At 52.8% G+C, this 22,287-nt stretch overlaps 7 protein-coding genes across 7 annotated transcripts; 4 read left to right on the forward strand and 3 right to left on the reverse strand.

The window, feature by feature from the left end:
• Positions 1–552: 552 nt before the first annotated feature.
• GUITHDRAFT_106181 (hypothetical protein) lies at positions 553–3,365 on the reverse strand (the record flags this gene model as incomplete). The annotated part of the gene is made up of 14 exons (XM_005835026.1): positions 553–612; positions 752–817; positions 967–1,032; positions 1,130–1,204; positions 1,314–1,379; positions 1,516–1,626; positions 1,726–1,806; positions 2,130–2,188; positions 2,327–2,411; positions 2,461–2,550; positions 2,602–2,673; positions 2,776–2,952; positions 3,000–3,211; positions 3,266–3,365. 14 exons carry the CDS (start codon positions 3,363–3,365, stop codon positions 553–555), a joined length of 1,320 nt encoding a protein of 439 aa, XP_005835083.1.
• A 462-nt stretch (positions 3,366–3,827) lies between these two features.
• On the forward strand, positions 3,828–4,434 carry GUITHDRAFT_151925 (hypothetical protein). The gene is made up of 5 exons (XM_005835027.1): positions 3,828–4,036; positions 4,093–4,148; positions 4,194–4,266; positions 4,311–4,350; positions 4,396–4,434. Exons 1-3 carry the CDS (start codon positions 3,848–3,850, stop codon positions 4,264–4,266), a joined length of 318 nt encoding a protein of 105 aa, XP_005835084.1. The 5' UTR covers positions 3,828–3,847; the 3' UTR covers positions 4,311–4,350; positions 4,396–4,434.
• A 1,260-nt stretch (positions 4,435–5,694) lies between these two features.
• GUITHDRAFT_39798 (hypothetical protein) lies at positions 5,695–6,061 on the reverse strand (the record flags this gene model as incomplete). The annotated part of the gene is made up of 2 exons (XM_005835028.1): positions 5,695–5,766; positions 5,822–6,061. Coding segments are annotated over 2 exons (312 nt in total), but the record flags the coding sequence as incomplete, so codon positions are not given.
• Positions 6,062–8,570: 2,509 nt separating this feature from the next.
• GUITHDRAFT_137050 (hypothetical protein) lies at positions 8,571–10,715 on the forward strand (the record flags this gene model as incomplete). Its single annotated transcript, XM_005835029.1, has 8 exons — positions 8,571–9,137; positions 9,190–9,281; positions 9,332–9,658; positions 9,709–9,874; positions 9,930–10,067; positions 10,306–10,368; positions 10,467–10,559; positions 10,674–10,715. 8 exons carry the CDS (start codon positions 8,571–8,573, stop codon positions 10,713–10,715), a joined length of 1,488 nt encoding a protein of 495 aa, XP_005835086.1.
• Positions 10,716–10,813: 98 nt separating this feature from the next.
• Positions 10,814–11,474, reverse strand: GUITHDRAFT_151926 (hypothetical protein). The gene is made up of 2 exons (XM_005835030.1): positions 11,287–11,474; positions 10,814–11,236 (listed from the first exon to the last, which is right to left on the reverse strand). Exons 1-2 carry the CDS (start codon positions 11,434–11,436, stop codon positions 10,916–10,918), a joined length of 471 nt encoding a protein of 156 aa, XP_005835087.1. The 5' UTR covers positions 11,437–11,474; the 3' UTR covers positions 10,814–10,915.
• Positions 11,475–15,011: 3,537 nt separating this feature from the next.
• On the forward strand, positions 15,012–19,594 carry GUITHDRAFT_137051 (hypothetical protein; the record flags this gene model as incomplete). Its single annotated transcript, XM_005835031.1, has 20 exons — positions 15,012–15,158; positions 15,214–15,521; positions 15,572–15,707; positions 15,754–15,906; positions 15,956–16,078; positions 16,434–16,502; positions 16,547–16,648; positions 16,808–16,936; positions 17,081–17,166; positions 17,241–17,283; positions 17,363–17,473; positions 17,524–17,590; positions 17,838–17,926; positions 18,099–18,203; positions 18,250–18,359; positions 18,565–18,738; positions 18,929–19,025; positions 19,142–19,318; positions 19,400–19,489; positions 19,541–19,594. The coding sequence occupies 20 exons, from the start codon at positions 15,012–15,014 to the stop codon at positions 19,592–19,594; spliced, it is 2,370 nt and encodes a 789-aa protein (XP_005835088.1).
• Positions 19,595–20,611: 1,017 nt separating this feature from the next.
• On the forward strand, positions 20,612–22,265 carry GUITHDRAFT_137052 (hypothetical protein; the record flags this gene model as incomplete). The annotated part of the gene is made up of 2 exons (XM_005835032.1): positions 20,612–22,105; positions 22,212–22,265. The coding sequence occupies 2 exons, from the start codon at positions 20,612–20,614 to the stop codon at positions 22,263–22,265; spliced, it is 1,548 nt and encodes a 515-aa protein (XP_005835089.1).
• Positions 22,266–22,287: the final 22 nt, after the last annotated feature.

Genomic DNA, 22,287 nt, shown 5'->3' on the forward strand with positions numbered 1-22,287 from the left:
TTAACATTCGACCCCCTTGTAGCTACAGCGAAAATCAGAAATTGAAGCGACCGAGGGTGGGATCGCCCTTCATACCTGGAAAAGACATTCCAATCGTAACCGACGAGGTGAGAAGAAGACTTGGGGAGGGAGCGGGGAAAGGAGGAGAAGGAGAGGGAGAGGGAGAGGAAGAGCAGGGGGGAGACGCAAAGGAGCAGTAGTGTTGTTATGAATGTTGATGATGATGATGACGACGACGACGGCGATGATACTGCTGTTGTTGTGGATGATGACGATGATGATGAATTCAGTTTGATCGCTTCATTCTTTCACATTCTTTGCAGGAGCGAGAGTGGGCAATGAGAAGACCGAGTGACATGGCTAAGGGGGAGATGATGAAGTGAGAGTAAGAAGAACTAAGACGAGGCAAGCTTGTTCTTTTTGTACATAACAATCATATCAAAATGACAAAGGAGAATTTCTTTCAGGAATCGGAACGAGGGATGAGAGTTAGAGTGATGGGGGCGGAGGGGGGGTCAAGGCAACAAGCAGGAGGTGAAGACTTTACTGTTTCTAAGTCTGTCCTATCTTGTTGATCACCGTTGCATGAAGCGCTGAAAGCTTTTCCCGCCACTGCCGCCAAGTCATTCCCCTCCTGCCTCCAGCTCCCTCCCTTCCAATCGCCTCCTCCTCCTCCACCACCACCACCTACACCACCACCTCCTCCTCCTTCTCCTCCTCCTTCCCGGCGCTTCGCTTGCCATCCCTTCACCTGGTCGAGCGCCTCGTACTTGCTCTTGGCATCATCTGCCGTATCCAAGACGAGCATGTGGTTGACCTGCATGCCATCCTTCAATTCGTCTTCCTCTGCTTCCCTTGCCTTCCCCTAGTCCGCCTTCCTACCCGTCCCCTCCTCCCCTACCCCCTGATCCCCTAGCCACCCGTCCCTTGCGCCTCTTCAGCGCTTCCTCTCTGTATCTTCAGCACCTGGTCAATCTTTGCGATGATCTTGCGATCGAGGATAAGCGACACGAGGAGAGCCTCAACGTCCGACTGCGAGAAACTTCGTGAGTGCCCTGCTCATTTTTTCCCTCCCCTCCCCTCCTCTCCCTTCTTTTCCTCTCCCCCCTCCCTGTTGCGCTCCTCTTACTTCAGGGATGTTGAGCTCAGCAGCGATCGACGGGATCTTGATCCTCGTGTACGGCTTGATGGTCTTGACAAGCACCTGCCGTTGAAGGAGACGAGAAGGAGCGCAAGGAGAGGAGAGGCAAGGAGAGGAGAAGTTGTTAGAGACGGACAGAGTTGCAGTCGTCTACTTGTCGACACAATCTCACCTGGGTTCTAATATTCTTCAAGAGATCTTGAATGTAATTCCGAATGAAAGGATCCTCCATGATCTTCTGCTCGTTCCAACAAACATGAGGGGCGCAAGACGGCAAGGAGGAGATGAGTTTCAAGTAGTGTTTCAGAGCAGAGAAGGAAGATAAGATGAAATGAAGCGAGAGGAAGGTGAGAAAGAGTCTTTTCCCAATATACCTTCTGGTTTCTCGACAAAATGTTTTCAAAGTTTTTGATCTCGTCCCGCTGATACGCCATCATCAAGTCGTTCATTGCTGTTATCTCGGGGTCTTGCTTGTAAGGTTTGACCTGCATCATCATCATCATCATCATCATCATCATCATCATCATCATCATCATCATCATCATCTCCATGATTGTAACCGAGTCCTCTGTGCTCAACATTACCTCGGGAGCTTCAAAGATGTTGGCGTCTTCCATTGAGAGCATTTTTCCAAGGATGAGGTACTTGAGGCATTGAATGCGTTTCTTGCAGAAAATGTCAGGTCTCTCAAGAGAGACGAGATGAGATGAAAGAAAAGAGTATGAGAGAAAATGATATGAGATTGGAGATAGGAGATACGAGGAGAGGCAAGGATGTGATGTGATGTGATGTGATGTGATGTGATGTGATGTGATGTGATGTGATGTGATGTGATGTGATGTGATGTGATGTGATGTGATGTGATGTGATGTGATGTGATGTGATGTGATGTGAGGGGAGGGGAGGGGAGGGGAGGGGAGAGGAGAGGAGAGGTTGGGATGGGAGGGGGTATGCCGTAAAGCAAGAGGCAACATAAGCTCGTGATTACCTGATTGCCAGCCTCATCGTAATTCTTGAAAGCATCAAACAAGCACTTGGAAGCAGAAGCTGAAAGCAACCACTCAACACAGAGAATCGTTCTCCTCTCCATCACCATCCCCTCTCCCTTCCCCATCCCCTCTCCCTTCCCCTCCTCCCTCCTCTCTCCTCCCTCCTCCCCTCCCAATCTTCGTGTCTTCCTCTCACCCCAATCTCGCTCCTGCATGTGCATCTTGCCGCCGCACTCATGGATCACTCCCATGATGAGGGGGTGGGGGATGGCGCTCTTGACCTGCCCCGGGCGTTCAGCCTCTTCCTCCTCCCCGGGCGTGCAGACGGACCTTCATCGCCTGCTCGTACGTCGATCGAAGTTTCTTGTTGTCCTTCTTCTCAGTGTGCATCTGAATCTCCAGGGAGTAGAGCTCCAGAAGCTGTCGTCTCAAGTCAGCTGGCTTCCAGCTCGCCTCCGTCTCCTCGCAGACCTGCGTCCCCTTCTTCTGATCGTCTTGACCAGCATCGGTCGTACATGATCGATGCAATTCCTTGAGAATTTTCTAAAACCCCCGCAATCAGCGACACCATCTTTCGATCTATCCTCCCAGAGAGCAACAAGAGCCAGGGAGCTACAAAGTCACTACTTGACAAGCTTTCCTCACCTGCAACCGATTGAACTCATGCTTATCAAACCACAGCTTCGCCAGTTTCATGTTGGTCTTGAACCACAGGCGTTCATTAAGAGAGTCCTTGAGGGCCGTCAGGGTTGTGTCGTAGAAGGTTTCTAGGAAGTCCATGTCTGGTGATCCAGACACGAAGTCAACGATCTTGGTCATGACCTGAAGACAAGTCAGCCATCGATGCAGCCCTCCCCTCCCACCTTCACCTTTTCGCTCTGATTCTTGGTCACCACGTGCAGGTACACAAGAAGCTCCTTGTATCTCTTCATCATCTCATCGTATCTCGACTGCCGGAACAGCGCCTTGACCATCTGCTTCAGGGCCTTGAACCCCCACTCTCCCTTGCTATCTGATTGCATGTCCAACACTTTCTGAAACCCTTCAAGGGCCGACTGAAGCTGCCCGTCTTGTAGGTGGCCTGCTCATTGCGCCATGATCAGCCTTGCCCATGCACGCTCTACCTCCATCGCACCTTTCGCTGTGTAGTACTCATTCTCCATGTCCACCTGCCCGTCATCCTGTTCTTGGTCGGAGTCCTCGTAATCGAACTCGTAGTCTTCGTCTTCCATCATGTCCTGCTCACATTTTAGTTCACATGGGTGACTTGACCTATCCTTTTCCTCCCTCTTCCCCCCCTCTTGCGCTCTTCCCTACCCGCGATCCTACTGGCTTGCCTTGCCACCCTCCCTCCCCCTCCCCACCACCACCACCACCACCACCATCTCCTCCTCTTCCCTCACACCCCATATCCAGTTCCTGGTCCTGGTCCTGGTCCTCGCCTCCCTCCTCTCCTCCCCTCCTCCCCTCCTCGCTTACGTCGCTCATGGTGGCGAAGCTTCTCCTGCTACCTCCTAATCGCAACCCTCGCTAATGAGTACCCTACCCCTCAAGTTTTATACCCACCATATGAGAATTTGACACAAATCATTATATATAACCGGTACTTCATACACAATTTTGTACCCCACCCCATCAAATATTCCATTATCTGCACCCTACCATGCAGTGATCCCGCACTTGATGCAGTCCGCCTCAGCGCCCTGGAAGATCGATCATGGCATTGCCGGGAGAACTCGGTTTGTCGCATGCCGCCGACTTGCGCTTCCTGGAGGAGCATCAGGGAGAGGAAGCTAGGACGAGGAAGCAGTACCACTCCTACTCCAGCTCCTCCTACTCCTTCTCCTCCACCTCCTGCTCCCAGGTTGACAGGGTCCGAGGATACACCTCGGGGGGGCTTGTAATTGTGAGTCCTGGGAAACAACGTCCTGGATCGAGCTGACATAGTCTCTGTGCGTGAAGGATACAAACCCTCTCGAGAAGTCAGGTGCTGTCTACCATACAGGAAGGAACGTCATGTATGCCCAACGAGCTTGCTAAAACCTCTTCGTGACTCGTTCCAGATGGCCGTCGAACTCGCTCCGAACGATACGGATGGAGGAGGAGGAGAGCTACACAGCAAGATCTTTGCCGTGAGTCATGTCGCTCATCAATGCCGGCCGTTGATGCATGATGGGCAGATATCGCTGCAGCGTTACCAAGGCAGTCTCCGATTTACCCGTGCTGCTTCCCAGCTGTTCAGCAAGTCAACTTACCTCAGTCCAGAGACATACACCAACGCATACAAGCTTCCCACCACAAGACGAGCAAAGGTGTTGTGACTGCGAATCATCTGCTATGCGTCTCTGATCGTGTCTTCTAGACGAGGGTTGCACTTCCAGGAACAGCAAAAGGAGGTGTGCATGCTTCTGTTTTGCATGACGCTCCCATCTCGCACATAATCGTTGGTGTATCCCTTGTCGAGACTCTTGACTTGATGAAGATGCATGAGCCAAGCCGACACCAGGAAGCTTCCAAGAACGCCAACAATACGTAAACACACTTCACATCTCACTGGGGTCTAAAATTCTGACATCCCTTCTTACGATCGTTTCACAGCACAACCGCCTCTATTTCAGGCGCTGAAAACAAAGGTCCTCTTGCTGTCACGATTCAGAGCATGTCGCTGATGTGATTCGACGGATGCAGAAACAACCGCGATGGACCAGTCACCCAAGAGATCGTTACAGGGATCGGGAATGCTCAGGTGTCTAGAAGAGTTTGTTTCTTGCTGTCATTGAAGGTGAAAACTTTCTCGTCAGCTCCTCGAGGCCCAAGAGCACGAGCTTCGGTGACTTCAGCTGCAAGGGACATCCAGTATCAGGACCAACGAGCAGGCTGCAGAATTGGGTGAGTTGTGATTTATGTAACCGGGCGTGAATATCTGTAATACGAGTTTTCAATTCTGTTATGTGTTTAATGTTGTTTTTGTCACGTTGCACCATCTGATGATTCAAATTTCTAGGACATTCGGCTCAGCTCTCCAATGAGAGAAAAAATGTATGGTTTCGCTTCGATTCTTTGGAAAGGTATTTGATTCTTTCGTCTTCGCAGGAAAATCTTGGGGGGCCCGAGTGATCTGCTCTATCTCGATAGGATGAGGTTGTATCGATCGCACCATGCCTAGTGATGTCGAGCGACTTCTCTCGGCGAACTCTTGTCTTGACAGCCAGCAAATCCTCATTGTTATGTACACCTTGAAAGAAATAGTAGCATCCAACTTGTTCGGGTCATGACTTTCCGCCCACCTAACAGCAGAAACCTCACAAACGTCAAGCTCGGGTTGCTTCAACCTGCTCGATGAACAACATGCACTCATTCTGCCCTGTCATCGCTGCGGCGTCATAGGGCGTCTCGCCATCTTCATCTTCTATCTTGACTTCAGCCCCGAGTTTCTGGAGACATTGTCAATCTCCTTCCGTTCGACATGCCTCGCCTTACATGAAGAAGCTTAACACAATCGATTTTCCCAGTGTTCTGCAAATCAGAGTCACTCCTCTAAAGAGCTAATGAAGCTTCCCCGATGTCACTCACAGCAGCCGCAAAGATGGGCGTCCTCCCATCAATATCCTTCTCGTTGACGTTTCCTCCTCTTTCCTACAGACAGGCAAGTGTCACCCGCACTCGCTACCACCATCCATCCTCTCTGCACCGCAAGCAACGAGATCGTCTCCGCCATTCCATGGTAGGCGGCCATGAACATAGCGGTGTCCCCGCTCTCGATCTTGTAGTGCACATCCGCGCCAGCATCCAGCAGGATCTTCACACATTCAAGGCTGCCTCCTTCAATCGCTCCAATCAGCGGCGTCAGACTGTTTGCATTCGAAATGTCCGGGTTCCCTCCCTGAGCAAGGATGGCTCGCAAGCAGTCCACGTGCCCTCGCCTGGCAGCCTCGTACGCAAGGCTACTTCCTGCTGGGCTCAAGCAGGACAGCAGCTTCTTATCAGTGAGATGCTGTCCAAAGCTACTCACATCCCCTGACTCAACGGCAGCAAAGAGAGCAGGCAGGTTCTCCTCCGCGCTCCTGGTCAGGCCGACCCTGTTACCGTTTCTCCGCAGCACAAGTTCACGACGACATGTTAGCGTACCTCTGATCATCAAGCTTCAGGGTTTCTAGGGAGCTGGATGCATCTGATGGTGTAATGTATTAGCTGCAGACAATGCACAAGGATAGAAGACCGTCAACAGTTGGTTGTTGCACAACTTCAGCCTGCGGATGTGAATCGACGGCCATCGCATCTTCTTGCTCGATCTTAGAATTTCCTTGCACAAGACTCTCAAACATGCCCCAAACATTCTTCACAAGCTCCATCGTATCCTGCAACAAACAAGAGCATCACGGACTCGAAGCCAGGCATCGTTCCCATGGACAATCCTCTTTTGTAGCTAGTCGGGCCATGGACAATCCTCTTTTGTAGCTAGTCGGGTTGACCATTCATCAAGCAAGTCGACCTCCATTCAAATGAATACACCGCTAACCCGCTTCATGTTACTTTCAACTTGCATATAGATTCTAGAATTGAATTGATCCTCGATGATGTATCAGGATAAGACTTGTGGTTTCATCTTTGCGGATTCGAGTCCCCTCAAAATGGAATGGTGCAAGCTATTCCTCAGGTCGAATTTTGCTGTTTCAATCTCCATCTCTCCGCTCCTGCCTCTATCTGCTATCTCCCGTACAGGTTTCCTCTCCTCCATATCCCCTCTCTCCCTCGCCCTCCCTGCCATTATCTACTACTGCAATGATTTTCACCCACCCTACCAACAAAACGGTCACATCTTTCTTCACCCTACCCCCTCCTTAAACACCCATCAATTCAATGCTACCTACCCCTGCTCAGAGCGGAAGTCACTTGGTGTTGCCCAAGAGTACCCTACCCTATATCCAACCACCACCCCACAACCCCTTGAATTTACTACTCTACCCACACGCCTTTCCCAAGATACCCCCATCATCGATCCCCGACAGTCACTACTATCACCCCCAGTATTCACTACCCCACCTCCTTTTTCAGTTATTTGACTATCTAAAGTACCCCCTTTTGAATAGTCTCACAACATACCCCCCTCCCCTTGCTCTCAGAAATACTTTACTTGACTCCCCAGCAAAATTTACCCAGCCAGATCTGCACTTCCTACGATTACCCGTACTAATCTAGTGAAATACACCCCTACTTTGTCATCATCACTGACCCCCACCCCCCTCCCTGCACCCGTCAACCTCGGAGTTTGCTCTATCTCCTTTTCATCCATGATCTGTCTGAGGCGGGCTTCTATGGTCAGTATAAAACTGATTTTAGAGTTAGTCGTCGGCACCCGGCGAGTCCGACCGGAGGTTCCCCGGACGGGCCGAACCCCAATTTGACCAACGAATTCGTTCTGCAGGAAGTTTTGACTGAAATTTCAATTTATCGAGACTAAATTTCTGAAATCTTCCAGCATTTACCTCTTTGAGTCTGGCAAGTGAACATCGGATTTTCCTAGTACATGTTGCCCCAGTACCCCTTGAACTCAGAAGAGACCCCACTTGATCCCACCCATTTAATCAGAAGCATACCCGTACTTGCTGAACCCTACCCCCCTTATTTCTGAAATCAAGTCCCCCCACCCCCTTTTGCTCTCACAACCGATTAATAAAAAAAAGGTCTGCCGTTTGAAGCTGCGCGACAACGATGAAACGAGAGTAGAGAGGAGGGGAGGGGAGGGGAGGGGAGGGGAGAGAGGAGAGGGGAGGGGAGAGAGGAGGGGAGAGAGGAGGGGAGAGAGGAGGGAGATGTTCAGGAACTTCCGAAAGGAGTGTTGGAGGTGAACTGAGCAGGTGGCTGAGAGACCAGACGTCGAAGGGTTGTTGTAAGTGTAGTATACAGTGGGCAGCACCACAGAAGGAATATAGCTTATCAAACTGTCCAGCAGCACAACAGGATTCTAGTTAAACAAACCAGCTGAGAGTGAAGTACAGAGGAACGCGATAGCTCTTCTTGTGGATTTACATTCAACGCAGGCCACCGAACAATGACGACGAGGGCAGATGATAGATAGGAAAGGGAACAAGATGATGAAAGAATTAGGTGGAGCATCGATAGAGCATCGATGGTGATGCAGAGATGAAAAAAACACAACGCTAGTCCAGAGCAACTAGCAACTAGCAAGCACTCTTTTGTATGTTGATGAAAGGAGTCGGACAGGAAGGATCTGAACAGTTGTGAAGAATTGGGCAAGAAATGATACGTGATCGTGTGCAGAATTATGACTTTGTTGAGGAAATATGTATTTGTTTTACCTCACTTCTTCTCCTTGCAGAAACCCATCTTTGATCAAGTGTCTTCAGATCAGTTCTTAGGTGAAATCCACTTCGTTCTTGTACAGCACCACCACCGCGAGCAAAGAGGCAGCCAAGACGATGGATCATACCAGGCTCTCTCAGCGATCAGTGTCCTCTGCCGGATCAGGCAATTCAAACGCGACGGCTTCCTCACGGTCGCTGGGCAAGTACAAGAGGGTAAGTGGGAACGGCGGAGTAGATGAATCACTCTTTGGGCCAACAAGCGACAGATCTGCACGGCCATCAGAGAACAGGGCCACGAGATCACAGAAGACCGTGCGCAAGCTCGAGAAGAACGAGAAGGTGGAGATGGACTCTGTCGTCATCACCCAGGACGAGATGGATCGAATCAGAAGAGCGGCTCGTGCTGAAACCTTGAATCAAGCTGAGAGTCGTCGGCGGGAGGAACAAGAGATGCGAGCGGCTGCGCAGGCCAAGGCGAAGGAGAGGAAGGAGAGGATGCTGGCGATGGAGGCGAGCAGGAAGGCCCACTTGGAGAAGTCAGACTTGGAGCTCGAAGACGAGGAGCTGGCGGCGATGTTGCACTCGAATGCCGAGAAGGCGAAACTGGAGCAGAGTGATGCTGTGAAGCAAATGAATCAGATGACTCTGTACGCCAAATGCGTGACGATCCGAGACGCTCAGGTTCTTTTGCTCTTTGAGTGATCCCGTGCGGTCTGTGACGGACCTTTCGCAGTTGCTGGAGAAGCAGATGATAATCAAGGATCAGCAGGAGCAAGAGAGAGAATTCGAGAGAAAGATTGAAGCCGAGAGAAACAAGGCGATCAGGTGACTTGTGCTTGTTATGTGGTTGGTCAGCTAACAGGACTTGCCCGCAGGTTGGCTGAAGAGCGCGAAGTGCAGAAGAAGCAGGAGCGGTTGCGCGGCGCTCAGATCATTCAAACTCAGATCCAGCAGCGAGAGCAGGAGAGGATCAGGGAGATGGAACAACTGGACATGGAGAGAGAAGCCATGCTCAAGAAAGCTGAAGAGATCAGACAGCAAGAGATGGAGCGAGAGGCTGAGCGCAAGCGAGCGGCGCAAGAAATGCTGGCCGAAGCTGCTCAAGCCAACAAGGAGCAGCTGGAGAGGAAGCGACAGATGAAGCAGGCTCAGGAGGAGGAGGAGATGAGGATAGCGGCATACATCGCTGAAAGGGATAGAAAGTGAGCTTGCTACATGCAGTACCTGACAGCTCCCTGACACATCCTGGCAGAGAGCAAGAGAGGCAAGAAGAGCTCGAGGCTGAGCACAGAAGGAAAGCAGAGGAGGTGGCAAGGCTTCGGGCGATGCAGGAGAAGCAGAACGACAGGGCTGCTGAGATGGACGCTCTCCGTGCTAAGCGCGCGGCGGAGGATTATGAGCGCTCATGGCGCGAGAGGGTAAACAAGTTCCTCTTCTTCCGGCAGGAAACCTTGACGCGAGTGATCTCGGCAGGAACGAGCTGAGGCGGCCAGGAAGCAGCAGCAGCTCGAGGATATCCAGCGATCGAGGGATGAGATGCAGAGGCAGAAACAGGCTGTCATGTCTCAGGCCGCCCAGATGGAGAAGGAGCAGTTCCAGAAGATCCTCCACGTGCAGAAGACGGCTGAGGCTCAGTTGCTTGCCAAGGAGCGACAGCGGAGGGAAGAGAACTTGGCCCACAATGCCGCGTTACGCATGCAGGCAAGACGTTGTGGTTGTGGAGGAGTTGGAGGGGAGAGATGGAGAGAGAGAGAACGTTGACTGAGGAGGAGGAGGAGGAGGTGGTGGTAGTGGAGGAGGAGGAGGAGGAGGAGGAGGAGGAGGAGAAGGATCTGACAAGACTGCTTAGATTGCTGAGAACATGGAGAAGAAGGCGAGGCAGAGGCAGGAATTCCTGGACGAGGGTGCTAAGGTCAGCAGCTCTTCCTGCTCCTGCTCCTGCTCCTCTTCCTGATCCTGATCCCCCCGCCCCCCCCCTCTCCTCCTCTCCCTCCTCTGATCTTGCGGCAGGTCCGATATGAGATTGAGAAGGAGCGCATGAGAATAGAGAAGATCAAGCAGAACAAGATCAAAGACCTCAAGACCCTCGGAGTCCCTGACAAGGTAACGACCAATCTCCTCCCTCCTTCTCTGACCCATCCGGCTTCTTGTACCTCTATCTTCTCAGCCCTCTCATTCTTCTCCTCACTATTCTCCCCGGCTAACTTGAGCCTGCAGTACCTTGCGCAGCTCCAGAACGTCAAAGTCAATGTATCCTAGATTTTTGATTGAATTCTCAGCCTATGCCTTCTACTCCCTCACCACATTCTGTGCACCCAGCAAGATTCTCTCAACATCGATACAAGTACTCCTCTCTTGATTGTCAGAGAGTTTCATTCCAATTAGAGGTTATTGATTTTTTCCAAAATTAACATTACAAAGAAATCATTGTTCGCTTATCAATCGGTGGTTAATCTACATCATCGTGATTCGACGTGACATAGCGCTTCTTGCAGCAACGAATCGAGCTCCAGCGTGTTCAACCCAAAACTAAAATCTGCTACTGCCACCCCCATGCTCTGTTTCCTGCCTCCTTCCGGCGCGACCATGGTCGTGCTAGCTGCTACTTGCCCCCCGCTGGGATTTGGTGAACTCGATCTTTTCACGTCAAAGAAGGCTAACAAATCGTCGCTGGCGTTCTTGACATTCGTCTGCTGCTCTACACAGTGAGCTCGGAGGTACGGCCACTTGGGTACTCCGAGCCTCCTGCACGCTGCCTTCAATGCTGTTAGCGAGATCCCCTGCTCCAATGGTCAGGAATTTCTCAGCAAAACTCCACCACCATGCTCACCAGATGTCTCGCTGCGTCCCCCTGCCTAAGACTGAACAGCGAGACGATGTCGCTCTCCGTCAGTGTGATTGCGTCCTTCGCTGTAGTGCTTGCTCCAAACTCTCCTGCCTTCCTTCTTGGTACGATCCTTGTTTCTCTGGGAGGGATCATGTTCGTTGTTGGGTACACTTCTTTCTTCAATGCAGTCTGTACACCAGGTGAGTCAGGCACGAGGCTCAGCCGCAGCCGGTTCAGTCGTTGACATGAGGAAGCTAGCAGAGCAAAGGACAACATAAACTCCTCAAGATATGAAGGGAGCAGCAATTCTAGCAGGGAAATGCGGATGCGGATGCGCAGCTGTGGAGATTGCGTATCTCAGAGGCTCTTAGCAGCATGCTGATATACAATGAAGGAAGGGATGGAGAAAAGTAGCAAGTGCTCATCGTTAGGAAATAAATGGGACGAGCAAACAATTGTAGGAGCTAGAGGTGGGTGGGTTAGATAGGTTCGGTATGTTATAGTCATGCCAATCGCCCAGTGAGAGTTAGGAGCAGGAGAACACAAGTGAACAAGTTTGATTCCCGAGAGAACAAGAGGGGCAAGGACGAAGGATAGCTTCAAGGGAAAGAAGGGAAGGAAGAGGAGGAGATGAAGGAGGAGCTGGAGGTAAAGGAGCTAAATTATTTCGAGCAGCTCATGGTACAGTGGAGAGCGGCAGGGGGAAAGAGGCTGAAGCTCAACTGAGCTGCCGCGTACCCCCTAATATCTCAGTTAAATTGGGGGTAGGTGGTGTTGCGGGGTTATTCAGCTGTGGCATATCTCTTCGGACTGCCCCAGATACGGAGGGGTAGGGTAGTCCGATACATCGATTTCTACCCTACCTTGACACTAGATAATTGATGATCTATGGGGGTAGTGGTCCTATCGGAACAGATTGCAAATGATAGTTCACGTGGTGCGGGGTGGGGTGAAACAATGATTTATTAACACCCCTACGCTTTCCCAGCTGAAGGAGGAAAACGAAGGGTGGGGTGCTTTAAACAAGCTGTCAGCATCGGGGTCCAGAAACGTTGCCGTTTTGTTGTAAACTAATACTTAAAATTGGGGGACGCAAGGGCATTGTAACTGGAGGAAAAGTTTGTGGGGTAGGGGGTGGTTAGTCCCAATTTTTACCCCTTGTTCACATATGATCTATCAGGGGTACATTGGTACTTGGGTCCATAGAGTTAAATGCTTTTCCTCGGGTGGGGTGCTTTGGAGAAAGAAACAACCTTTGGCGTAAGACTGAGGTAAGCTTGACAACGTTTGAATGTTTTTATTTGTTGACTCAACTTGGAATGGGTTCAGTGGAGTAACGAGGGGTGGATCTCCATGGGGGGTAGTATTGACTGAAGTCTGAAGCCTGGTACATCAAGGCCAAAATGAGGGGTAGTTCTTATTCGACCGGTGCACGGAGCTGGAGTTGAATCGCTTCGCTTTAAAAATGAAAAAATGCTTTTTCGTCACGCTTGGATTTCACCTGGCCCAAGGGGGTGCTCTCTCATACCGAAAATGGGGGTAGTTGGCATCGAGCAATGCCTTTCACCCTCCTTTATCCCATCATTTGATAGGGTCTGAGTCTGTCCAGTTTTTTATCATCTGGGTAGGGTCCTATCGGTGCATCGAAAATGGCTGGTCACAGGGGTGGTCCCCGCACACGTCAGCGCTGACCAGGTAGGTTTCTCAGAACGTTGTGTTTTTTCCTTCCGATTATTCCGATGGGAAACCGCAACGTTTGGTCGACAGGGATTGGCAGCCGTTGTGTCACAGCGGGCTGTATGAGTCGGTTTCAGTACTCCTGGGACCTTCGGATCTCGACCCGGGGCCTGACCCGGGGCCCGGACTGAGCAGTTGTGAGGGGATGAGGGTGGATTGCGGTAATTCTGTCGTCGGGCTATGGCGCACAAGAGCAGAAGAGGGCAGGTAATGCTGAAGAGAGAGGAACGACAATGAAGCGGTTGTTCGATGGAACAATGAAACAGTAGAACCATTGAACGATGAATGAACGGGGAGCAATGGCATGCTGGGGTTGTGAGGACGGCATTCTGAGAGGAGGAACCATCCATGCTTTCTGAAGCAGGACGCATGCTGATGGCACGAACAGAGATTGTGCATACGATGATATTGAGACAGAGATATTGATGTAGATAGAGCTGACATTGGATGTTGTTGTGATGCTTGAACATGTTTGGTCGACCAATTTAGTTGATGTTTTCTGTCTTGCAGGACAAGAGTGGATTCTACACTCCTTTAGTTGTGCTCTTCGCAGTTGCACTCTGTGTTTCCCTGTCGGCCTTGGGTATTATTTCTTTCTATCATCGATCAATCGATCAGATTTCATTGACTGTGACCGAAGGCTCGTCTGGGCATGAAGGAGAAGTTCCGGAGTTCGAAACGAACAAAGGCTATCCTGACCTGTCGGCCATCAAAGAAGACCAGGTTGCTGTCTCTTACCTAACCGCTCTTGCGACTGATTTTCATCAAGTTGTATTGGCATGCGGCATCATCGATGGCTGGTTGCATGTGTGACCCTACGAAGGCCATGTTTTTTTGACGCATCCTTATGAAAGGAATGCCAATACAAGAGAATGTGCGGTGGGCACCTTCGACGTTTCAAGGGCCGGGTCATAAATCTCGGTTGTTGCAGCACTTGTTGTCAAGACTGAGGTTGGAGGGTGTGAGGGATCGGAGGAGCCTCGGTGATGACGTATCAGGAGTTACGAGGAGGAGGAGAAGCTTGTTCGAGCCTCCCAACGGTCCGTTTTGAAGCAGAGGATTCAAGCTCTGCAAAATGTGCTCGTTTTGACTCGTGAACCCTTGAGACTGAGCTTCTTATTGGCGACGTGAGCAGGAGATTGAAGAATACATGCGCAAGGGCATGCTGAGACAAGATCCTCTCGCGACGTACCATGGGATGCCTGGTAACCACTGTCACATTCGGAGGTTGGTTGTTTATGTGTTTGTGCAGGAATCCAACGCTCATGGTGACAGGGAGAATGACCGCCGGTGTCGAAGTTTCTCTGTTTATTCTTTAGCGGAAGTCACCCCACGATCATTCAATCATATATCATCATGATCCGACAGGGGGCTGAAGCCGTCACGACTGATGTAATCTAACAAGTTGGCCCGATTATCTTCAATCGCCATGCCACAATCGCAATCAAATGTAAATATTTTGGCTTGAAAGAAATGTTAGTATTGATTCAAACTTCAATGAATGATGAATAATTCGCAATCATCGGATCACCGATATTTCCGTCTACCTCCTCGCGGACCGTTCGCCGGGCCCGGGGAGTCCAGTCACTCGCTGAGTCCACGGGCGGATCGGACCGCGGCGTGCCACGCCGTGTACGATACTACCGGCGGGCCTCGGCGCGGCCCGGGCCGCAGGGCCCGTGCCGCCGGCTGCAGCCGCGTCCTGGACTCGGACCCCCCGCACTGCACCGGGCCGGGCCCGGGTGCAGTGCGGGGGCGGCCTTGAGTTGTCCTACTCAAAATGCTTCGATCCCTCTCAAGCGCCTCATACTGATGAAGATGAGGATCCCATAAGATGGGAAGAAGGCGAGGATGAGAGAGAATCAACAGGGAGAGAAGACATGTCAACGTCAAAGACTGCCAACATGACAAGACCGCAAGGCTGACTGAGTGTACATCCATGCAATTCCAACCGTAAGTGAGTTTCCTACCTCATAGTGCATATCTTGAGGATGCGAGGTCTTGCGCTTGTTCTTGGTTTACTGCTTCTCTGCTTCCATGGAAGTCTGGCCGACGATGACATCGAGAGGATCGTCCTCCTCAAGCCTCGGGACTCTGATACGCTCCCTCCCGGCCACCCGATAGTGGTTGAGGTCCAGGTACGCGTGAATGCCCTTGGTCCTGACATGACGTTGCGTGCATGCTGCTGTATAGGTGAGCGGTCTGAAGCCTGACAGCCAGTACACTGCTGAGATGAGTGTGGATGAAGAGGATGGACTGACCGTTCAGCTGAAGGGAGACGGGGTCTACTCAGAGACGCTGCAGTCGCTGCAGGGCGGACAACATTTGGTCACTGCCTTTCTGTTCAGATCGGAGTTGTACGTGTCCAGGGCAGAGCATCACTTCACTGTGAGCGAGCATGATCAGACAGAGCCGAGCAGTCACAGGGAAGCAAGTCAGGCCACGGAGTCTCAGGTGGGCGAGTCGGAGGCATCGGAGGGCTCCCAGTTGTCGGACCTCCGGTGTGACTTTGCCCAGCCCGGGGAGATTCAGCGCACTGACATCATGCAAGGTTGACGATCAGTACCATCTCACCATGCCAAGTGTTCACAGAGACGCTGGTGGTGCTCGGCCTTGAGATTTCACGCCCTCCTCCTCCTAACTTCAACTTCTCCTTCGTGGTGAACGGGCACGTCCATCTTGTGCAGGTGCTCTTGGAAGGGTGTGACGTCGCATGACTGAAGCATGCTGCAGCCCGCCAACCACACCATCTCCATCTCTGCCATGCCTGACGGCATTCACCACATCTTCCTGCATGCAGCATGGATAGACAGTCAGAGGCGCTTGCGGGAGGTTCGAGGAGCGGACATCTGGTTCAGTGTCAACACTCCGTTCAACTATGACACGGTGCCGCCATCGTCGATCTGCAAACAGCTTGCTGACTTGCAAGTGGCAGATCTACCAGGTCTCCACCATCCCTCACATGTTCCCCAACCCTTCCTTAGAGTCGGAGCTCTGGAAATGTTTGACCCATCACCAGAAGACAGTAGTTCCAAGGTTATGGATCACCCTGTCCCAAGTGAGTCTCTCTCTCTCTCTCTCTCTCTCTCTCTCTCTCTCTCTCTCTCTCTCTCTCTCTCTCTCTCTCTCTCTCTCTCTCTCTCTCTCTCTCTCTCTCTCTCTCTCTCTCTCTCTCTCTCTCTCTTTCTCTATCCATCCATCCATCCATCCATCCATCTCGCTCGCTCGCTCGCTCTGTCTCTGTCTCTGTCTCCATCAACCATCTTCCTCTCTTCTTCCGTCCCCCTTCCACCGGCCACTTTTCGCTTCTTCTATTCCTCCCTGTCTTGTCTTCTTCCTTCGTCCATCTCTTCCTCCCTTTCTTCCTCCCCCTCGCTCTGTCGGGTTGAGAGCTCACTAGCATGACGCCGCAGGCAAAGAAGTACGATGAGGCCATGGAGTACATCAGGTTAGCCCTGAGGTCCCGCGCCACAGAGCCATGGGTAACGATCGATGCCTTGTTGTCTCCTGCTGACGTCTCCTCAAGTTTCACCTCGCGCACTCCTGCCTCCTCTGGCTTTGGCACATGCAGACGAGCTCATGCACGTTGACCAGCACCTGCTATGAGGGTGTCCTCGAGGGGTTCGAGGTCGCATCCTCCCTGCCTTCCTGTCCTACTCTTCTGCTCGCTCGCTCTTCCTCTTCCTCCTCTCCTGCTCTTCTTCCCCACTCCCCACTTCCCTCTTCCTTATGACAACTTCCTACCGGGTACTCCTTGTCCTCTAGTCAGTCTGATACGGACAGGTAGGTGGCGCTGGATAACGGGTTGCAATCTGTCGATGCAGGCGGGGGGATCAACGAGATGGTTGGTATCCTCGACCCGACCACTGAGAACGACAACGGCATCGCCTTGAAAGCTGCCCTGCTGCGAGCTGAGGTGCGGGACGATCCTCACTGCGTCTCCCGCATCCCAATCCTCCTCCCCCTTGCCCTCCTCATCTTCATCCTCCTCCCCCTGACCGTCCCCATCCTTCTCTTCCTCCCGAGGATAAGGAGGTCTCGTTGACGATCTGCGTTGCAGATGCGGTTCAATCGCAAGAGGTTCAAGACCGATCTCGTCCGATACCCTGACTCCCATCCTTGCCGCAACGATGAACGTCCCTTCAAGTGTGTGGTGATCTTCGCGAGGCAAGTGACCGTCTCCTCCCCGAGGCTCCTGTGACGTCCTCCCAACACTGCAGACAATACCTCGAGGAGCTGTCCGATCACTGGGGTCCGACCAAGGTGCATCCCCCCGCTACCCTCCCGCCCCCCCGTCCCGCTCCCTTCTTCCCGCTCTCTCCTGCTCTTACAGTAGCGTCAGATGCTGAAGGGGATGGGAGGAGCGAACGAGGCTGTGGTCTTTGCTAGCAGGCAGCTCGTTGCCAAGGGCTACAAGGTGGTGGTGTACGCGAACCCGGGGCCGGAAGACTCGGTGAGAGCCGGACAAGCTGGAGGAGGGAGGGGAGTGAGGGAGGCTTGCAGGGTTGGGAGGACGAGTTCGGAGTCGAATGGCACCCCTTCTGGGCATACGACGAGAGCAACCGCCCTGGTAGTTGAGAAGCCTGTTGTTGCTGCTGCTTCTGTTGTTGTTGCTGCTGCTGCTGCTGCTGCTGCTGCTGCTGCTGCTGCTGCTGCTGCTGCTGCTGCTGCTAGGCTTGCTCCTATTCGTCCTGCTGCTGTACCCTCTCCTGCTGCACCTTGCCTCCTCCTCCTCCTCCTGCCGGCCGGCGGCATGGGCGCCGTTCCTCCTCCCCCTCCTGCTCTTCTCCTCCGACGTGATGACTTTTCACGTCCAGGCGTGTTTGTGATCTGGTGGCACCATCAAGATGCTGTTGACATCGGAAGGAACGCATGGTCTCGTTACATGTGGTTCCATTACAGACAGGTGCTATATGTGATGTGACGCATCACATCACATCACATCACATCACATCACATCACATCACATCACATCACATCACATCACATGGCTCCTAATCTTACTCAGATCGTTTCATCTGACCCACGTCATTCCATACCGTCTTTCAAGTTCTGTCTGATCTCGCTCGTCCTGGCAGTACACTCAGCGGTACACGGAGGACTTCATGACAACCATCGACGGAGCGTTTGCAATGAGCCGTTATCATGCCGATCAGATGCCGGACTATGCTCAGCAGCAAACGGTGAGGTTGTCATATCAAGGGCAAGGAGTGAGAAGCTGGATGGCAGATAGTCAGCGCCAACGGGATCGATGCTTCCTTCTTCACGGATGGGCCAAACTACGGCAAGAGGTTCATATACGCGTCGCATCCTTTCTACGGGCTCAAGACCCTGCTGAAGTACGGGGGCGGTGGGGGAGGGGGAGGGAGAGGGGCAGGAGGTGGAGTAAGGAAAGAGGAGGAGGAGGAGGAGGAGGAGGAGAAGGACGAATCGATATCAGTGGGGTTGTGGTGGATCGGAGAGGAGGGGGGGAGTCGAGGGGTATTTGTGGTATTGTACGAGGGGCAGAGGCAGATAGTTGGTCTGACTTTCTCTGCCCCACAGAGCATGGCCCGAGATCCATGCTCGCGTTCCTAATTCAACGCTGGAGGTCTACTACGGGTGGACGCCTGGCATGCTGAGACACATCGAGAGGGTGGGGCCTGAAGGTCACGCGTTCAAGAAGTCCATCGATGAAATGCTAGAGTATCCGGGAGTTCTATCCAAGGGGATGGTGGGGTAAGGGAGTGGGAGGAAAAGCATCAGCAGGAGGAGGAGGAGAACAATGATTACAAGGCAGAAGGGGGGGAGGAGAGAATGACGAACGAGGACGAGGAAGAGGAAGAGGAAGAGGAAGAGGGAATGAGGAGGACGAAGACGAGGACGAGGAAGGCGAGTTTTTTGCGCGGCTGAGAGTGATTGTCACCAGGCAGAAGGAGCTTACCAAGGCTCTCAGTGAGTGTGGGTTCTACCTCTACCCATGTGAGATCGCCGAGATCTCCTCCATCTCGCTCATGCGAGCGCAGGTAGCCTCCCCTGCTACTTCTCCTCCACCCCCTCACCTTCCCCTTCGTCCCCCTCCCCTTCTTCCTCATCTCCCTCCCTCTTTCTTTCTCGCGCTCCTCCTGACCTTCGCTTGCAGGCCATGGGCGCCATCCCCATCACGAGTCGCTTCCTGGACTCAGCTTTGAACGAGACCGCAGGGCTCTTCGACCTCGGACCTCCTGCCAGGGAAGGGCTGATCGGGAAAAACCCCGAATGGTTGCAGCAATGGATTGATGTCGTCGTGGACGCCGGCAACAATGCCGAGCGATATCATGTGTGGAGGAGGAGGAGGAGGAGGAGGAGGAGGAGGAGGAAGTGTTGGAGGAGGAGAGTCTCGAGCTGACCAGTGCGACAGGGTCACAGGCAGCGTATGAAGGAGTGGGCGAGGAAGAAGTTCAGCTGGGAGAGAGTCGGGAGGCAGTGGGACCACATCTTCCAGCACGGGGTGAGCCGCTGCTTTCACAAGCAGTGTATCAGATGTCATGGAGGTGTGCAGGTAGGAGAAGCTGGTTCAGTCGACATCGACGTCGTTGCCCCACTAGAAGTCTGATCGGACGGGAGATGTACATCAGTTAACCCACCAGAGATCACTCAGACATCTCACGGAGGTGGAGAACCGAAACTCGATGAGTAAAACTCAAAGTTCATGGTAACTTGCGGGCGGGGATAGTCACTGAGTCGCTCCGAGCGAGACTCGGGTTACCTAGAGTCCGGGCCCCGGCAGCCGGAGGCTTTCGGAGGCCCGGGCGCCGGCGGGCGGTTCCCGGGCCATGAACTCTGAGGCAGACTCGAGGTAGTTTTGAAAATGCGTGGAAAGCTAGGTGGGAGAAGTGCGAGGGGTACAGGAGCAGGAGCAGGAGCAGGAGCAGGAGCAGGAGCAGGAAGGACAGGAGGAGCAGGAGCTTGGATGTTGTTGTCGTTTTGGATGTTGTGTGTTTGAATCCCCAACATGGTCGCTGCCCTCTGACTGTTCGCAGAGTGCAAGAGAAAAGATTGTTCTCCTTTGCATATAGATAAGTTTGCTGATTCTTTTATGTTGAGTGCAGCAGGCACAGATGGCATGTCACCTGAGATGAAGTGATTTCCAGATAATCGTTTGCGCAACCAGTAAGCTTGATGCTCTTCCCTTCCTCACTAACGTTGCAGCAGGATTCTCCTACCAGCATGCGGATGCATGTAGCGTGTGCAAGCACTATCTTCCTCTTGATCGTGCAACTACACACAACAACTGGAGACCTTGAAGGCTTGTTAGGGCAGCCTATCTCTGTCTCCTCCTTTCTCCGTGAATTTGAACGCCGGCTCCATGGTACTTCCCCCGCCCTGCCCTCCTTTCGCAGTTAACTCATGTATGCTTGAAAGATGAATGCAACCAAACGGCTCCGGTGTCAGCAACTGTGAAAGAGAATCAAACGGATGCGAGGAGGAAAACTGAGGAACTTTCAGATGAGGTGAGGGAGGAGGGAGGTTGGCTTGCTTGCTAACACTACTTGTTGGGAAGGAATCATCGTCGTCAGGTTCCGATCTGGACCCTTCCAACGAGGAGGGATCATTCTCTTCATTCTCCCATATGCACAACAACCAGACCAGCGACTCCGATGACTGCCCCTCTGCATCCTGCACCTCACAGTCCCAGCGCGACAGGGACAAGGAAAAGATTTTCTATGGGCTGCAGCCATCGACGTCGGAGGGCGAGCAGCAGCGGCAGGAGCAGACGATCAAGTTCGGGAGGATGCGACTGCGGGCAAACGATCTTGTCCAGCTGGGGAAATTTGACAAGGCCCTTGACCTCTACGATCGATGCCTCGCGTTCGACATGTACGACGTGGCCGCTCTCAGCAACCGGGCGTTCGTCCACCTTCAGCTGGGCATGTTTGACAAGGCTGAGGAGGACTGCGACCGGGCCCTCCAGCTGAAACCGGGGAGAGCGAAGCTACTGTACAGGAGAGGCATAGCAAGATGGAAGAGGGGAAGGATCTTCGGGGGGATGAGTGACTGCCGAGCTGCTCTCGAGCTGCTCCCTGCATCAGTGGAGGTGAGAGAGGCTCTGCGGGGGATGCTGGGGGACGCGAAGAAGTTTGTCGGCGATGAAAACATCTCCCACGTGCTTGCGCAGCACAACATCTTCCTGGGTGAAGTTGACATGCCTGAGATCAGCAACAACGTGACGTCAGCAGACTTTGAGGATACAAGACAGGCGCTGGGGGCTGCCGAGCAAGGGTTCCTCGCTGACATCGGGTTGATCGGCCCCTGCCAAACCAAGCAGATTTTCCACCAAACGCCCTTCGACCCCGAAAGTTTGATCCTACGAGACGCGCTGCTGGGACAGACGAGAGAGGAGGAGGAGGAAGCGAGAGAAAAGGAGAAGAAGGAAGGAGAGGAAATGAAGCAGATCGTCGAGCTCATCAATGAGGTCAAAACACGCATGACCGACACCAACGAGACAGGTCCCTCTGCGCGCAAGGTTCCTGCGCTCCCCGACTCAGATTTCGTCGGGCACGTTTGTGTCCGAGAGCTGAAGCGAGAGGCGAGGAGGCAGGAAGGAGGAGCAGGCGATCCCAGGCAAGACTTGCGCTTCTCCTTATCGACAGAGTCGTCGAGGTTCCTCAAAGACTTGTGCAAGCAATTCAACCTTCACGTGTCAGGGAACAAGACCGTCCTCCTCGACAGGTTGATGGCGGGAGGTGAGGATCGCATTGCTAAGATCAGGCGAGTCCTCGAAGGACGGCAGAAAGAGCTGCTCGACAGGCTTGACCAGGACGACTCTGATCCTCCCTCCCAGTCTCCCTCTCGTGGCTCCTCTTCTCGAGAGCCCTCGAGCTTCCAACGGATAGTGCAGGAGCACGACACCCCGTGGACAGTGATGAACAAGGAGGACTTGATGGAGATGTACGACGATCCCTACCATGGGCCGCCACTAGTTGAAGAACATGCACCAGTGAGCAAGCGCAACGGCAAGACATGGAGAAAGGAGAAGGAAATAGGAGGAGCTCAGAACAGTATTCCTCTGATCCCCGAGTCTGAGTTTGTGCGTGTGCTCGGTCCAGAGAAGCATCAGCAGCTGGTTGAGAAGGAGGCGAGAAAGAAAAAGCGCAGCACTGTGGAGGAGGAGGAGGACGAGGAGGAGGACGAGGATAAGCAGCAGGATAATGCATTTCGAAGCGTCTCAGCAATCCATCAACCGCGTCGAACGTCTACCATGCAAATGTTCGGACAGATCGTGAAGAGAAAGCAAGACGAGGTTAT

The sequence above is a fragment of the Guillardia theta genome (genome assembly GCF_000315625.1).
Source record: "Guillardia theta CCMP2712 unplaced genomic scaffold GUITHscaffold_23, whole genome shotgun sequence".
In the NCBI taxonomy this organism is placed as follows: domain Eukaryota; class Cryptophyceae; order Pyrenomonadales; family Geminigeraceae; genus Guillardia; species Guillardia theta.

What these genes read in the sequence shown, in the direction of transcription:
- GUITHDRAFT_151925 (XM_005835027.1), top strand. Translation starts at nt 3,848, where the DNA reads ATGGCATTGCCGGGAGAACTCGGTTTGTCGCATGCCGCCGACTTGCGC. An exon ending in CCTCGGGGGGGCTTGTAATT is followed by an intron (nt 4,037 to 4,092) that starts GTGAGTCCTGGG and finishes CTGTGCGTGAAG; the next exon opens with GATACAAACCCTCTCGAGAA. An exon ending in CATACAGGAAGGAACGTCAT is followed by an intron (nt 4,149 to 4,193) that starts GTATGCCCAACG and finishes GACTCGTTCCAG; the next exon opens with ATGGCCGTCGAACTCGCTCC.
- GUITHDRAFT_151926 (XM_005835030.1), bottom strand. Translation starts at nt 11,436, where the DNA reads ATGATCCCTCCCAGAGAAACAAGGATCGTACCAAGAAGGAAGGCAGGA. An exon ending in GGGACGCAGCGAGACATCTG is followed by an intron (nt 11,237 to 11,286) that starts GTGAGCATGGTG and finishes CCATTGGAGCAG; the next exon opens with GGGATCTCGCTAACAGCATT.